At 41.3% G+C, this 18,364-nt stretch overlaps 1 protein-coding gene across 1 annotated transcript; it reads left to right on the forward strand.

Annotated features, from left to right (window-relative positions):
* Positions 1-1,346: 1,346 nt before the first annotated feature.
* Positions 1,347-16,601, forward strand: stum (stum, mechanosensory transduction mediator homolog). The gene is made up of 4 exons (XM_061092130.1): positions 1,347-1,557; positions 12,313-12,495; positions 14,928-14,936; positions 16,567-16,601. Exons 1-4 carry the CDS (start codon positions 1,347-1,349, stop codon positions 16,599-16,601), a joined length of 438 nt encoding a protein of 145 aa, XP_060948113.1.
* Positions 16,602-18,364: the final 1,763 nt, after the last annotated feature.

An 18,364-nucleotide genomic window follows, 5' to 3' on the forward strand; every position in this document is an offset into this window, starting at 1 on the left:
AAAGGTTGGGGATGTTAGAGTAGAGGTGAGGAAGAAGAGGTCTCCTCCCTGTCTTAATTCTTGTCTCTAAATTTTGTACTTTCTCCGTCCATCAGGTGTTTCTACTGTATGTTCTTTACAATATAACCTATTATTAGACGTTTATTTAGACAATTGCAAATTACTTCATAATGTTTTCTTCTCTCTCTCTCTGTTTCTCTTCATCAGATACTCTGTCACTCATTGTAAATCTCTTGTAAATGTGCACACATGATTAAAAGTCTGATATCATTCACTTTTAGACCTATAGTTAAGTCTTATAATTAAAATCTATTAGGATTTAGTCATAACAAACATTTCATACATCCTCTATACGTTCGTCATTCGGATGAGAGTTGAATGAAAATAGTAATTCGGAGCGTTCACTTTGAATCTGAATAACAGCTTTTTACATGTGTTCTCATTGAACAGTAATGCTGGAATGGTGCACTGTTCCTTTAAATGGAGCAAGAGGATGGGGAGAACAGGGAGGGAGGGAGACAGAGAAAGAAAGAGAGAGAAGAGGAGGAGAGAGAGAGAGAGAGAGAGAGAGAGAGAGAGAGAGAGAGAGAGAGAGAGAGAGAGAGAGAGGGAGACCTTGAAAAGGGGGGGTTGTGTGCACTCTCTCTCCCGACCTATTGAGAGGTGTGTAGGTTGAGCGTCTTTTCAGCAAAGAAGAAAGAAAGAAAGAAAAAGAGAAAGACAGAATGAAAGAAAATTGCTGAAAAGTGTTGCACATCTTTGAGGATTGTTCAGTTTAGCTGTCACTGATTCACCCTTCCTAGAGAACGTGTTGGACGTGGAATCAAACCGCCGATGCCACTGATGCCGGATGTCAGCGTGGTCTCCTGACGGGATTTAAACAGTCCTGAAGAAAAGAGAAGAAAAAAGTCCTACTTCCCCAGAGATGGCTACAAGTATGAGGTGACTCCTCCACAGGAATTTTTTGAAGATTGTCAAGGTAGACTGAGATTTACTTGAATATTGATGCAAATCTTCAGAATAATCCTTTAATAAGATGACATTGGGAGAATAGAACAGAAATCTCCACTGTACCTCTTCAGAATAGATTCAACGAATTCAAGTTATTCTACGGTAACGATTATTTTACCATTTGACGCAACTTTTGGACATATGTGACATATCGGCGGTTATGAGCCCAACGTTGACATGCACTGCTGAATATTTTTAGCAATTTCCCAAAGGATTCAATCACCGATATCATCAATATAAAATTCTACTGTATCACCAGTCATCTTAATCCATAGGGAGAGTCAGAACTTGCGACCTTTATTTATCAGCAAATAGTTTGAAGTCTTCTTAAAGAGATGGCACATAAAGAAGGAGCAACAGAGCAGGGCCGTGTGAAGGCAGTGGACAGTCTCGGGGCCAAAGCCATGGCCGGGGCCCCTACACCTGGGGGAGGAGTCGTGGTGGAAGTCAGGGAGAAGAAGGGAACCCTGCGGGCTGCGATACCCACAATGCCTTTCCCTCTGGCGGTCATCTGCCTGTTCCTGAACACCTTCATACCGGGACTAGGTGAGTTGGGATTCAGGTTGTCCTGAATTGATCCTTTATGCATACGGAGGCTGGAGCATGAGGGACCATCACCCTCGTTTTTCTCTTAATTTTTCCGCCTGTGTAAAATAATGTAAACCACATAAGTGGCTAAGTAAAAAAAGCCAGAGAGGGCAATCATGAGAGAAAGTAAACATGGTGGAGCTGAAAATAGAGCGGCCATGAAACTGGAAGATCTGCACAGACGTGGGGGAGTTTTTAGACATGAGGCAAGCAGGCGTGCCAAGATAAAAAACAAGATAAACAAACATGAAGTCAAAAATAAAATATAGAAGAATTGATGAATAACAGATAAGAATGAAGATTGGCCATATTAGCTGCATGGAAAGTTAAAATTTAGTTTCTGTCTGCCTTTTTGTATGTATGCGTGTGTGTGTGTGTGTGTGTGTGTGTGTGTGTGTGTGTGTGTGTGTGTGTGTGTGTCTGCATGTGAAAACAAAAACGGGTGAGACAGAAAGGGAGGGACCACGTTCACACCTCGTGTTAAAATAAGAGTGTCATGGTGTAAACAGCCTCCATCTGCCAGGTGTTAATGGTGGATGTGAAGTCTGGGTGTCACCACTGCAGGTAGAAATGTCATCGCTTTGAGTATAAAGATGCATCACAGGCATCCCAGCGGGCGGACGCATCATCGCCGTGGGGAGAAGACATCTGCATCATGGTTGTGTGTGGAAACCTTGGAATGGTGATGTTGTGCTCTGCAGAAGACAATGAAACGATATCAGGGAGGCATTTTGCACGTTAACAATAGCACCAATCAGTCATTTCTGTCAATCTTTTCTGGTATTATACGTGTCACAATTGCAAAGTCACCTCGACACTAAATTAGCTTTTTCACTGTCGGTGATGATGAACTGGTCCTTCTCTCTGTTGCCCCCTAGAGGATCACAGATGATCCACTCTGCAACGAGGAGCAAAGAGAGCACCTCCCCAACTAACCAGTGGAATTTGTGACCACGATACAGAAGAGTGACCACGATATACCCAAAATACAAGATACCCTATGTGTAGATTAGAGAGTGGATATCCGTGCTCATTGGAACACATTGGAACCAAATAGCCAGTAAAGAAAGAACTGACCAGTTTCTGGTTGCAAAAAGTGATACCTTGTTACAACCATGGGTCAAATATAAAGATGGACAACTCATCTCCACTTCATCCTTTTGTTCAAAAATTAAGCTAAAATACCTCAAATACAGGCGTCGCTATCTAGCGCATATTGACGTGTACAGTAGTCATTCAGGAAGAAAGCTGTGGGATAAAGCTCCTGCCGATACTTGCTCTCGACAAATTGTGAGTCAGTCTCTGCTGTCAATCATGTGGTTTAACCCTATTATTTAAAACTATCAAATAACTGATTAAAGCCAAACAAACAACCTCAAATCTTTGAGAAAATTTGCTGTTGTGTACTTAACGTGTACGTAACATTTTAGGTGGGTCCTTGTCCCATCCACGAACATGATGGAGGTTTATGACCAATACTGCAGCCAGCCACCAGACGGCGATCAAGATGGCATGGCTTCACTTTTAAGAGCTGTTATGTCATTCATCTTTGGTCTGCGGTTACATTTAACCCTTGGATTTTCCATTTTGATGTCTTTATAACTAACTAAATTCTCATTGCAAATTAGAAATAAATCTCGATAACACTTCCAAGTGCTAAAAACAGGTCCACTGAGATTCCCAGCAGTCAGTTAGAACTGAAGAAGCCTCTTTGATTAGAGGTGAAACCGCTTCAAGAGACTACACCAGTCCCAGTTGACCTGTTTTTAGCACTTGGATACGCCATGACCTGGATGAGAGAGAATCTCCACAGACACTTGATAACACTTGAAAACAGGTCTGCTGCTGCAACAACGTTTTGATTTGAACACGTGTCCAACTCCAGGCGAGGTGACAGAATCCAATTCAAATTGACCTACCGTGGTTTTCCAGCAACATGATGAATTCAAATGGCTTAAAAAAAACAGGTGTCAAGTCTGACTCACTCACTTCCGGCACAGTTCACACCCGTTGGAAAATCTCACAGATTTTCTCGCTGTGTGCATTTTGATGCTGATACGATCCCAGATGAAAACCACTTTCTATTTTTAGAGACATCTCTTCCTGCTCCTCCACCTTTTCCCTCTAATTCCCAGGGTTTAATCCTGCACTCGTTTGCCTGTCTCTGCGTGTGTGTGTGTCTCTCTTTATAGTGAGATTACGTAATAATATCTAGTGGCTGAAGACACACACTCACCTCATCAATATGTTGATCCCCACTTTGTACGATAACAAACCCTGTGATGCTAGATCTAGATTAGTTAAGTGTTTTAGCAGGAAAGCAGCAGGACATGAGACGATAACATCGAGTGGGGTTCACTTTAGGAACTGCAGAACATGAAGAAACACAGAGGTACAGAGACGAATAATCAACATAAACTCTGATGTACCCTGTGATTGTGAGACGTCTCCACAGCAAAAACTCCCAGTCCATCATCAAATAGCCTGTGGTGTGTCCTCTACGCCCCCTCGACTCTGATCTGTGGGTCAAAACTCTCCAGGGAGTCATTATCTGTGTGTGTGTGTGTGTGTGTGTTTGTGTGTGTGTCTGTATGTGTGTGTGTATACCCTCCTCTTCATATCTTCCCTCGTCTCCTTTGTTCTCACTCTGAATTTCCAATTTGTGAATATTTTCTTCCTTCATTCATTCTTTTTCATTCAGTTGACACATTCATTCCTTCTTTTCTCTGCAGCCTTTTCACAATAAAGGTTGAATCACTGCCTGCTTGTTCATAAACACATTAATGTCATAAGTCAGCAAATCCTCAGTCTTCCTTTCCTTTCCATGTTGTCTTAAAGACATGTGTCCCCAACATGTATGAAATGTATGAAAAGCACCAAGGCACCACCTCATCTGCGTGTCTGCATATACAATGTGAATGTGTGTGCCTGAATGCCATGACATTTCATTGAAAAGCTGTGGCTAGTTGTCATGACAACACTGAGTGAAATGAACACAATGCATGCATGCGTGTGTGCGTGTTGTGTGTGTGTTTGTGCGTTTGTTAGTGTGTGTCAGTGCCGTATGCGAAATGAATTGATCGAGACTGGGAGTAGCGTCTCATTCTATTTAACCAATCAAGTTTAGAAATGCTGTAATTGAATTTGAGCAGAGCGCCACATCCAGCGGACATGGAGAAGCACAGGTGTGTGAATAAGATACACGCACACGCACGTACGCACGCACACACACACTCACAGAGACAAATAATGTTTGGCACTTTAATAGCACAACAGCGAGCACCTGAGTCCTTGGTATTATTAATGTCTGCAAAGTGAATAGAGCCTTTGTGCAGAGAAACAGGGAAACTGAAAACCACCCTTGAACTGGAAACACTGGTCTTTCAGAGCTCAACTTTTTGTGAGGATCAACACTGACAAGATGATAGAGTGTCTGTATAATATGATTATAATGCTTTAGAAACAGCCTGCAACACAAAGCATAATTACTCTGGAGTAATGATTTTTACTTAAATATTGAAACTGACAACTGGATGAGAAAATGGATGCTAATCTCATGTTTAGGTAACATTGATAGAAAGAGTTCATCAAGGAATAGTTGCTGATCGGCTCCCAAAAGTTATGCCAAATCCTCTGGATTGCCCCCTATTGGTTGGCTGCTGTATAGGTCATAAACCCCACCTCCTCTAGGGGCACGGTCCAAATTCATCCATTAATCATAACACTTATCTTTTGACAGTTGCAGGGGAGCTGGAGCCAATCCCAGATTACGTTAGGCTGGAGGCGGGGTGCAGCCGGCCTATCACTGAGCCAACATACAAAGACAAACAACCTATCACTGTCACTTTTACACCTTCTGTCAATTTACAGTCTCCAAGAAAGCCTCACCCCAATCTGCCAGTCTTTGGACTGTGGGAGGAAGCCAGAGTACCTGAAGAAAACCAGCACAGACACAAGGAGAACGTGCAAACTCCACCTGGATAAATAATGTAGTAACAGTTAAATATGATTTGGAGAGTCAGGCTATAGCCGTCTCCACTCTAATGAATATTTATAGAGATAGACGAATCAATATTGACCCGCTGACCTCAGCTAAGTGTTAGAGGTTAGATTTGATCCTTAGTGAGCCTCAAATGTGAGGAAAAGAGTGTGTTTCCTCAGCCGGAGCTCTACACTGAGTTGGAGGATGCAAACTGACAACCTCCCTCTCTCTGCTCGGCCTGTCTGAGTCTGAGATTGTCTCTGCAACGTAATGAGGAGTGAGTTAAAACTCTATTGGTGATACACACCACAGAGGCGGCTCATTCAGCGCCGTGTAAACTGATTAATGAGCTGTCGGCTCGTAAAGAAATACACATGTTTGTTGTGAGGGAAACTATGGCTCTGATGTGTTCTGACCTTTGCCAGAAGACGACTGGGAAAGGGAAAAGCGTTCACACAAGAGAGCTGAAGCAAATGTATGATTTAGCCTCAGCGCGAGTGTGTGGGAGGCAGAGGTCACGTGTGTGAGATTGATGCTGTGTGTTGTTGGAGACACTGCATCGGTTTATTGGGTCATGTTGACATCTTGCCTCTGGATGCACGTGTGTGCACGTGCGTATGTCTTTGTGAGGACCAAGATATTACAGAGTGAGGACATTTTGACAAGAGCTGTTTGAGGGTTTAGACTTATTTTTAGGGTTGGGGTTACAGCTATGTCAGGGTAAGGGTCAGGCTGGGTTTAAAATGCAGCTGAACGAGTGCTACAAGGGGGTAAGCAGAGACCGTGAATGTTAAGAAATACTCCACTCAGTCCCCCAGTCTTTCATTAAAACCTGGATTGATTTGCCAGACTCCTACCAAAGAAGGAAATAAATGACTAAATCAAATGATCAAATAAGAGTTTTAAAAGACCTCAGACATGGACGGGGAAGTCACAGCTTTAGTTCTCACAAATATTCTCACAAGGAGAGGTAGATTTAAGACGTGAAGTGTTAATCTAACCGATTAAAAATATCTGACTATATATGTATGTGCAGAACAGGTGAAGGCAAAAGGACTAACAGCACAGACATGGTCCAAAAAAATGAAGTCCAAAATAAAGTGCACATGTTCAAACACGAGGAAACATAAGAGCGCTGGCACAAACACACACAACACAGGAGGAACAGGGGAAACATGACGAACTGACAAAGAGAAGCACAGAGACTTATAAGGGAGGCGAGGTGATTGAATACAGGTGAAACGCATTAGAAACAGGAACAGACTATCACAAGGGGGCGGGAAAACAGGACAAAGGCAGCAAATAAAATCAGAGACACAGAAGAAGCAAAATTTACAAAAATAATACAGAAAACAGAGAATTCAGAGTAACCAGACAAATAGTACTCAATCCAAACACAAGGAAAACAAAAATTATAAATAAAATATAAATTTAAATTTATATAATGCAGCTTTTTCTTATAAATTGATTCAAGATAATTTCCTGGATTCAAATATCACTGACCTCTAATAAAAAAATGTAAAAGCCTCCAAGAAAAACCGTTCTCATTTTCACCGTGCAGTAACGTAGTGACATCCAGTTCTTTGAAAGCAGATTTAAATGAGCAGTGAACAGTAATGCAAGGAAATCTGTAACTGATTACTTTTGCTGCTGAGTAATAGATGTCTAATTGGTCATATTTTCAAAAGTGACTTTCCCATTGCTGCTTTACAGCTCACCTGTCTCTCTTCTTTACTTGTTCGTTTTCTGTCTTTTGTTCTCCTCTTTGTTTTTGGTCTTCTCCCCTTCACTGTTTCTTTTCTTCTTCTCTATCTGTCTTCCTCACACTTACACTCCATCATTAACCTCCTACACGGCCAGTGGGTGCTCTGCAGAGTTCTGTGTGTAATTACAGTCATTAGTCTGGGTAATATCCAGGCACACACACACGCACACACACACACACACACACACAATATCCCACATGCAACATGCAGAGGATCCAAGAGCTTTTCACACATGGATGAATGTCAGAGCAGGTTTTTAACAAAGGGTTTTACAATCTTTCATGAATTAATTAATTTATTGTTACATTGGAGAATCGCTCAGTACAAATTTGTGTTTAAATCCATCCCTGCACACTCACACACAGCAAAGCAACTTCCTCGATGTTTGGCCTTTTTGTTCTGTACCTCTACCTCCTCACACTGCACAAAAATGAAGCCAAAATAACCCACACACGGATGCTGCCATCTTGCATGAATGACATCATATCCAGCCAGTTTCTGGACAGTATAGTCATCGTGGAGGGGCGTCATTTCAGGGTTGCTTTTGTCTAATTAACAAACAATAAACCACATAATCAGCGGATAAAGCAATGGCTTAAACAACCATTATCTGTAGTTCTGATGCACATGCCGATCATCAAGTATCGGTTTACCTGACAGCGACTACGGAAGATGAAATAACTGTTTCAGTTGCCAAAACCTCCGATGGAAGTGACGCGTGGCCGCTCGGACAGCGGGTCTGCTGTCAATCATGGCTCGAGTCTGGAGGTGGGCAGCTCCACCAGCAGCCAGAGCATCTGCTGGTGGGTGTGGCCTGCGACCCAAACATTTCTCAGTCTGATCATATCGGTTTGAAAGCTCGTTTTAGCCCACTGCTGCTCTTTCTGTGAGAGGCTTTGAAATGAGCATCAGCTAAAAGCTTGAAAGGAAAAGAATAAATCTAATTCTTCTCTTCTTTTAGTTTTCTTTTTTTTACTCTTCTGGGAGCTGCTTATTTAGTTGGTTTGGTTTTTACGGGCCTGGTGAAAGTCAGAGATTGTGGGACATGTTGAGTTTTTGAGTTTCTATAGAGAGAGATTTTTTGAGGCAGTCCTCTCATTTTTAAACATAATATATAATCGGAAAGCACACACCCACCCGGCTCTTTGTGTGTGTGTGTGTGTGTGTGTGCGTGTTGCACACATTATTCACTTCAGTATCTCTCATAAAGGTACAGAAACCCTGCAGGGAGAAAGAAAAATCAACAGATTCACTGAATAATTTATAATTTTTACACAAATGAAAATTCACACCCGTGAATTTCGACTTAATCGCTCAATGAATAGAAAACACATCACATTCAGACAGTTTAACAAGAGACATTTCAACTTTCTCAAAAGATACGACCTAAGTGAAAGAGTGAAAACACTACTGAAACAAAAGGCAGAATAATACCTTTTATAACGAAGTCAATGTAATGCACACACACATCTCCACAGTTTGATTGCTGTTGAACTGATACGTCATATAAATGTTTGGAACTAGAATATACACAATTACACAATCCCTGTTGTCAGCAGATAAATTAGACAATAAATCTCCCAAATAATGTCCAAAGTAAAAGACGTGAAATGTAAATATTACACAATCACTACAGGCAGCTGTGGCTCGGGAGGTAGAGAGGATTGCCCACTGACCAGAGGGTCGGTGGTTCAATCTACATTCGTAAAGTGTCCTTGAGTAAGAACTTGAACCCCAAATTATCCCTGAAAGCTGCGTAGACAGTTAATAACTGGTGCCTGATAGAAAAAGCACTGTGTGAATGTGTGTGTGAATGTGTGAATGTGACTTGTCCTGTAAAGCACTTTAAGTGGTAATTCAACACATTAAAAAACTCTGTAGATTGTTATGTAGTCATCATTTAAAAAATAGTTAAAAATTAAATGAGGGAATTCTAGTAAACTCATCGTACCCAGAGATGTTTCTGTTCTGGATGAGAGTGTGCGCTTATGTTTATTTTTATGCCGTCGTAATCTTTACACAGTATTTTAGGAGTGTGTGGGAGGCAGAGGTCACGTGTGTGAGATTGATGCTGTGTGTTGTTGGAGACACTGCATCGGTTTATTGGGTCATGTTGACATCTTGCCTCTGGATGCACGTGTGTGCACGTGCGTATGTCTTTGTGAGGACCAAGATATTACAGAGTGAGGACATTTTGACAAGAGCTGTTTGAGGGTTTAGACTTATTTTTAGGGTTGGGGTTACAGCTATGTCAGGGTAAGGGTCAGGCTGGGTTTAAAATGCAGCTGAACGAGTGCTACAAGGGGGTAAGCAGAGACCGTGAATGTTAAGAAATACTCCACTCAGTCCCCCAGTCTTTCATTAAAACCTGGATTGATTTGCCAGACTCCTACCAAAGAAGGAAATAAATGACTAAATCAAATGATCAAATAAGCACATTCACACGTGCACACACGTGTGAATGTGTGTGTGAATGTGTGAATGTGACTTGTCCTGTAAAGCACTTTAAGTGGTAATTCAACACATTAAAAAACTCTGTAGATTGTTATGTAGTCATCATTTAAAAAATAGTTAAAAATTAAATGAGGGAATTCTAGTAAACTCATCGTACCCAGAGATGTTTCTGTTCTGGATGAGAGTGTGCGCTTATGTTTATTTTTATGCCGTCGTAATCTTTACACAGTATTTTAGGAGCAATTGTTTGATTTTCTACAATCACTGCGAGACTCGACCCACGACAAGATAATCATCAAGTGCAAATTATTTCCCAGGGCTGCTTTGAGGGCCTCCTTGGGGATTTGATTACAGAGATAGAGAAAAGTTCCTATAGAGACGTACACGTTTTCTTTAGAGGGGGAAAGTATGTTTCTGAGATGATGTGAAAATGTCAGCGATGTGATTTCCACATCACACTGCTGAGACCGATTCCCATGTGGGATTTATTTTTATCCTTTTTTCCTCCTTGTATTTTGGTTGACCCCTCGTGTTTCTGTTTTTAGAATGGATGGGAACAGGACATGGAGGAGGCTGCTATTTGCAGAGATTTCAAAATAAAAGTATACAAGTCATGAAATAAAGAAATAAACAGTGGTACATTATCCTGAGAAATGGGGTTTGGCTTGTTTCTCCTGATCCCAAAGATAAATGAAAGTAAAAAAATTGTTTTAATTTCATACCGTTGTCGTCCTATTCCTAAGGGGATGTTGTCATGGAAACGTTATGTAATTAAATAATCTAATTTGTGAGCACTGAGAGTTACTTTGGCCTCTGCGCTTTACACACGTACACACAAACACACACACACAAACACACACACACACACTGGAGTCACGGTACAGTGACTGGGCTCTGGGAAGGTCCAGGTCTCCAGATAACAGGATGAGGAGTGATATTGGATTTCACTCAGGCAGACAGGGACTGTCCGCAGCAAGCACCAGTCTGTCTGTCTTCCCCTGATCTTATTCACGGCTCAGATCTGACGTGAAGGAGGATTCATGAGGACTTAGGGACAAGACGACTGTGGTGCTAAGAGAATTTGCTATTTCATTTGACTATTTTTTTTAACCAAATAACACTGAAGATAAGTGCAGTTACCAACTCTATGCTATAGATCTATGAGTCTAGTTGGGTTTCCTGTCCAACTGAAAGAAACTGAAAGAAAGGATTCATTCAAAAGGCTACATTTAACCATTGGTTTCTGAGAATTGATTATGGAGTGGAGCCCAGACACGCACTTGACCAGCTGTGAGTCAGTCTCATCTGTCAATCATTAAGTTTCCCTCAGTTTTTATTGTGTCAAATCACTACAAAAATTAACACTTGAACAAACATCAGTATTACAAGAACCTAAAAAATTACAGAAACCATAATTGGGAAAATTTGATTCAACATGTACAAGGATTTTTTTCAACTTGGCCCATGTTCCATCTGCTAACAAGGAGGAGACAATATTTATGACCTGTACTGCTTTCAGCCACCAGGGGGCATGCTGGCAATTTGGCTTCACTTTGGCAGAGCTGACATTTTGTTCATCTTCATATTTATGTTGTCTCTATTCCTTGGATGGTCCAGACTCGGGGACGACAGTAGCGAGAAATTTTGGGAGTATAGGGAGATGGATCAGGAAGTGGACGTTTCATTCACATTTAACTCTTTCACCCTGAAGTCTGACCAAACCAGTTTGTGTTTCTTCTTTAGGCGGCAGTCTTTCGGGACTTCTATGAAACCATTTATTCTTCAGAGTGAAACAAAGTTAGATTTGTCTCAATATTCTCAATATTGAAATATTGAGACACGTTTCAAAACACGTTTCAAAACACGTTTCAAAAACAGAAACCTGCAGGACGTTTCATTCCCGTTAGAAATAAATAACTTTTTTATCCCAGCACATTGACTCACTCATTCCGAGCAGCCATTGAGTAGCTTCAGTCTCTAAAACTGCAGCCTGTATGATACATGGGAAAAGCAAATCGGCAAATATTTACAGCTCATTTGATTCATTCAGGGTCTCGTTTCTGTATTAGATGGTTCCACAAAATGTTGTTAAAGCATAATAACTCATTTATAATGAAACGTCTTAACTGTGATATATGAATCTGGTACAGATACACATGATGTTGACATAATGAGCTTTTATCTGCGAACGAACCGCAATTTCCGACTAATCCCTAATCACACATCAGTAATTGTGTTATGTGATGATTAGCCAGAGTTAGCATGCTAACATAAGATCCAAATCTTCAGTAATATGTTTCTCTCCTGGTTTATTTGATTGGAAAGAGTCTGCTGTGTTTCATTGGAGGCAGAGTGGAAATCTCCCTCAGGCTTTTTCTACATGCTGAGACAAACACAGGCACTGATCTAATAGAAAAGTAGGACCTAAAATATGAAAAGAAAATGATTCATTGAACCGTGTTGTTGCCGTTGTTTTTAATAACGTGTTGCTCTGCGGGTTTGTTCCCACAGGAACCTTCATCTCAGCCTTCACGGTGCTCTGTGGAGCTCGCAGCGAGCTGGTCTCAGAGCGAGGCGTGTGCTGCGTGTTCTGGCTCAACGTGGCGGCGGCCTTCATCCAGATACTGACGGCTGTCATCATGGTCGGATGGATCATGAGCATCTTCTGGGGAATGGACATGGTCATCCTGGCAAGTCAGTAGCTGTCAATCCGTGTTGATCTGTTCAGTCTTCTCTACTTGTTGCTGTCTCCATTCCAACTACATCAAACATTTTATTGCATGAAATTCAATTGTAAAAAACTTGTCTTTTTAAAGTTCATATGACCTGATCTGATACAACCTGTCCTTTTCTTTGTCTCTGTCACCTTAAACATATCTTTCTCCCTCAAATAGGTTAAGGTCTCTTGAAAGACGCTATACGAATTAAACTTATTATCTATTTGTGCCTTCTCTCACATGCACCACTGTACATGTAAAGTTCTGTCTGAAGGTTTAATTATCTTCTGAATTTTTCGATAAGAAAAACGACCTGGTGATGTTCTTGATCTATGATTGTTCCACTGTGTCGTAGACTTCTATTGTCCAAAGCATAGAAACTGTCTGATTGATATGCTGAAGTCTACAGATAGAAACACTATGAATTAATACAGTGTAATAGGAGTAAGCAAGACAGTGTATCTGACACATCTGTCACACATTCAGGTGGGCACATCTTTTTCAAATTGTCCAGAGATTATCACACTGGGAGGCACATTCCTTATCTGTGACATGCATGGACACTGTGGTTTATTTAGATTCCCAACATACACTGTCCAGCTGCCGAATCTTCACACTATGTGTACAGTGTATAATCTGCAGCAGAAAATAGATCCTACATAAACCATTTACCCTTTCTAAAAGGGATTATTAATCTTAAAAGGTATTGTTGGTTTAGGTCATTTCGTGTGATTTGTTTATGATAACATAAAATGCAAAATGCCAACCTTATCCTTCGAGGCTTGTGCTCACAACATTGAACATTTGTCAGCTCTGAGAGGCACAAATATGTTCAAAGAAAGAAAGAAAGAAAGAAAGAAAGAAAGAAAGAAAGAAAGAAAGAAAGAAAGAAAGAAAGAAAGAAAGAAAGAAAGAATGCTAGATGAAGAGACAGAGAGGTTGGCTTCCTCTGTCAGCAGTGTCGCCTTCTTGGGCATTGATGCATGAACAACACACACACACACACACACACACACACACACACACACACACACACACACACACACACACACACACACACACACACACACACACACCACACACACACACACACACACACACACACACACACACACACACTCACACACAGTCGTATTTCCTTAACTTCATAGGACATAAGATTGACTTACACTTGTTTCCTGCCTAGTCCAACCTTAACCTTAAACTAGACTTGCCTAACCCTAACCCATGAGCTAAACTTTACCTTAACCTGACCTTAAACCTTCAGCTTGATATGTATTGGCAACTTTTTGTTTTTTGTACTTATAACGAAGATACGTCCCCACAATACCTGGACCACCAACCCACCCACAGACACACACACACACACACACACACACACACACACACACACACACACACACACACACACACACACACACACACACACACACACGCATCATTATTCTCTCATTGCACCAAGGCAGCCTTTGTTGTTACCTCACTGCTGTCTTCTTTGTGTAACTATGAGTGTGCACATGTGAGGTGATTGCTGCCTGCATGTTCATCCAAACGTGCACACGCCTGCAGGAGTCTGTGTGTGTGTGTGTTTGTGCGTGTGTGTGATGTACAGTAATTGTGTGTGTGTGGGAGTGAGCAGCTCCCCCGGTGTGTTTTTTGTTCCCTGCTCCCCACTGTTCTTCAGGCCTCTGGGCACATGTCTTATTCATCTGTTGCTGCTAAAGTCTCAACCCGAGTTAGCGCTCAGGCGTGGCTGGAGTATCGAATGTTTATATTGAATATCACAACAATTTTCTTCTGCTGAAATCTTTGCCCCCCCTCACATAAATTATTATTCGACCATTCTGCACCGTGACTTTCTGAGTGTTTCCTCCTGAATCACGGTGATAATGTGGCTCATTTATCCCTTGTCGATCCGCTCTCTCCTCCTCTAACGAGCCTGTGTTGATACGATCAGTGCATTCTTTCTTCCCATACCTCCTTCTCCACAAACAACCCCCCCCCCCTTCTCTCCTCGTTCTCCATCTATCTAATGATCGTGGTATTATCTTCCTCCCACTGATCGTCTCCCTCCTGCCTCTCTCTCTCTCTCTCACTACCTAATGATTGTTCCTATTTTATCTTGCTACGTCTTTGCTCCCGCTCCTTCTCTTTCTCTCTCACGCTATTCCTCCCACTCTCTGCCCGGGCCCCATTCTCCCTCTCCGCCTCACTTTCATCAGGGTTTTTTTTCTTACTCGCTCTGTTTACCTCTTGTTCTGATTTGATATACAGTCTATGGTCTCTGGAAATTCCTAGATTGCCTTTTCTAATACATACAAACCCCATAAACTGTTTAAGAATCATGTCTAACTGTGTCTTTCTTTTGTCGTCCCTCCTCCCTCTGCTCTCCGTCTTCGTGAACCGAAGTTTCTGACGGTAGGTGTTTCACTTTGTTCCTCCTTCCCTCACTAGCAACAGTTTCCCAGTGAGTTAATCAAACGGTGAAATGGCATCGAGGCATGTGACTATAACGAATAGTCAGCTTGACTAAAGTTAACATAGATATCGAGTGGGGCCAAACAAATATTTTTCCCAGGCGTAGAAGTCACATTTGTTTGAGTGCTTTCTCATGATCTTTCATCTGCGATGTACAGTTTGTTCGGTATCTGATTCCTCGCAGAGCATCGCAGTTTATTCTTGGCCTTGGACATAAAAGTTTACAAGATTCCAACGTGGTTTTCATGAGGGAGTGAGGCGGTTGTCATGGAGCTCTGTTGACATACAAGATCTTTTTAAGACTTGGAGATAGCAGTTGATCTTGATCAGTGGATGAGGGAGAGCTCTGTCGACACACGGTACATGGTAAAACAAACTGTATTTATATAGAGATTTTCCAGTGTTATGCAAGCACTCTAAGCACTTTTTAGTACAAGTAACATTCACTCCTTCAAAAATGCATTAATTCAGCCGTCAGGGGCTCTTTGGATTCAGTATTGCTCAAGGACACATTGGAATGCAGATTGAAGATCGAGGGATCGAACCACTGACCTTCTAATTAGCGGACAACCTGCTCAACCTCACTTAAAAAACAATTATGCCTAAAAACGTTGACTTTATGTATTTCAATTGCATACTAAATGTCCATGTAACTTTATAACAAAAGTTCAATGTAAAGGGTCACATTTGGTGAAGTTATGTTTTATAAGTTGAAATACATAAAGTCAACGTTTCAGGCAGAGTTCTTTTTTGAGAGTTGGCTTAAAAATAAAGATTCAGAATTAGTTTTAACCTTGAAAAATAGCAGTTTGCCAAAATAAAACAGATGAAGAATAGCCTTGAAGATTTGGTGAGCTCCGTGGAATTTTCCCGTTTTCATTTTTTGTGGACAATGTTTTGTTCACATTTTAAGTTGGTCTAAAAAGCTTCCTTACTCATTTAAATGTTTGCAAAATAGTTTTGGGAAGAATTAAATTACATTAACTACATCAATATTTTCTCACTACCAGTCTTTCACCATGTAGATGTGATGCTGACTTACTGGATAAAACACTTTGCAAAACCCTGTTCTCTAAAGATTCAGGTTATTCAGGAGGTAAAGATTGAACAGAGGGATTCAGTTCCACGAGGACCTGATCATCGTTTACAGCCAAACGTCTGTTGATCTTTACCAGATCACAACGACTGACGCAGAACCTGTTTGCTTTATGAGGCTGTTATACTTAAGTTTTCAATGATGTGACATCTCATAGACAAACCATAACTCCAGGCAGACTATCGTTGTTTGGCACAATGTGGAAGCTGGGGTAATGGATGCCAGCCAATAGTTCTGTCTCGGTGGTTCCAAACCTCATTTCTGTCAGTTTGCTCGTTTAAATGAAACAGAGAAAGACAGATACCGACAGAAGTTTAATATAAAAGGTGTGTAATTGCGTGTGGCTCGTTAAAACCTGTCTTAACGTCAGCTATAAAAGCCAGATAATAGTTTACAATGTTTATTTCCACAAGCAGTCAAACCTCTTTTTCTCTCCCCCTCCCTCTGTCTGGATCTTACCCTCCTCTTCCTCAGGCTGCAGAGACCAGGGCCTTCCCCAGGACGTGTGAGAGACGTCCCTCTTGTCCTCACCTGATGGATCACGCGGACGGTTTGACCACTGTAACACCCCCGTCGTCTTTTGATGACCTGGAGCTGACAACAGAGCGAATGGGGCAGAGACCCGATGTAAAGGATTCAGTCGTAAAGTGAATCGAGTCTTTGTGAGATTATTTGTTCGGCAGCTGTCGATTGGTCAACACCAGGCCACGTTTAGATTTATCGGACAGGAAGAAGAGACTTACATTCAGCAAAAGATAAAAAATCTTTATCTGTATTATATTTAGTAACTAAAGCAGTGATATTCAAATTCTCTCTTTTGATATTTTGTATCTAAGTCAAACCATAAATGTGTAAAAAAAACTGTAGGTTCGCTGCAGATTTCCTACGCGACATTATTAAGGACAATTTTATTTGCATGAGGGTGTGAGATACTCAAGATTTGGCAGTTTTGTATTTCTGTGCTTTTACCTTGTCTGAATTCAGTTGGAAAAGAAAAAAAAAAAGAAATAGTACAAATGCTGTCCGTGACAACGCTGCTGTGACTGTGTATTCAGCTCAATGATGCTTTACATGTTAATGGGCTCAGAGCAATTTTCACTGCCCCTGAGAAAGACGTGTATTTCCGTGTTAGACATCAGTGGATTTACTGTTACAAACACTGACTTCATCATTAATCTCCAGTGTGTTTAAGTGGCCTTTTATTGTGATCGACACCAACTTGCTGCTCAGAGAATACACAATATACATGTTGTACCTCTCAAATGAGTAAATCAGCGTCGAAATGATGTTACACACTGTTAAAGCTTTGTATCTTATAAGCAGGTTTCAAGATATCAGCTCTCACCTTCGGCCTCTCTGAGGAGCTGCAGTCTGTCACATTAAGACAAAGATTGCACCTGATGTTGATTTAGATTCAGGAGCAGGGCCACGCCTCAACCTCGCCTCCAATCACAATCCCCATCACCTTACACTTTGAGAAATAACACCATGTAGAACCATTAAGGCTTCTTTGAATGAAGAACTCATAGTCGTGTAAAGAACCCGTATTTCTAAGAGAGTACATCAACACATCACAGCCTCTTTGACTCAGATTCTTTGTTCCTCTCTGCTCCTCTCTACCCACATCCCTTCATTCTCCTTTACTCTGTCCTATTCTTATCCATTCATCCTTTCTTCCTTCCCTCATCCCGTCATCTTCTCTATCCTGCCTCCATCATCCCTGCTCACATCCCTTCATCCTCTCTTCCATCCTTCCCTCACTCTTACTTACACACTTTCATCCTCTCTTCCTTCTGTCCCTCATCCCTTCATATTCAGTTTGGCTCATAGATCTTGCATATCTCGTTCTAATGTATGTGGGGCAGGACTCTACCCCCACACGGGAGAATGCACTGGTGACCTCTACCAGATCCCTTTCCCTCAATGTCCGGTACCTCTTTCCTCAACTTCCGATACATCAATTTCCATGAAAACCATTAAATCACATCCTGTTGTGGCGTAGTCCTTATTCCTGACATTACTGTCTTTTTTTATAAAAAAAATAAGTCAACAGCTCCCATAAGCAGCTCCAGTTAAAATATAAAAACTCACAAAACGTTCAGGTTGTTGAATTCAGTTGTGTGGAGTATAAAGTTAAAGTGTGTGCGTTGTCTATGCATCAACGTGTGGGTGTTATGACTGCTTGTGTACAATATGGAGAGGGGGGAACACTATGGTGTGGACTCAGTATCACCATGTGCTCATAAATAAAGATTGCCAATTCTATCATGCT

This window comes from Limanda limanda, chromosome 18 (genome assembly GCF_963576545.1).
Source record: "Limanda limanda chromosome 18, fLimLim1.1, whole genome shotgun sequence".
Classification (NCBI taxonomy): Eukaryota; Metazoa; Chordata; class Actinopteri; order Pleuronectiformes; family Pleuronectidae; genus Limanda; species Limanda limanda.

Excerpts from the sequence above, each read along its gene's own strand:
- stum (XM_061092130.1), top strand. The coding sequence starts at position 1,347 with ATGGCACATAAAGAAGGAGCAACAGAGCAGGGCCGTGTGAAGGCAGTG. Across the intron at positions 1,558-12,312 it reads CACCTTCATACCGGGACTAG|GAACCTTCATCTCAGCCTTC; the intron begins GTGAGTTGGGAT and ends TTGTTCCCACAG.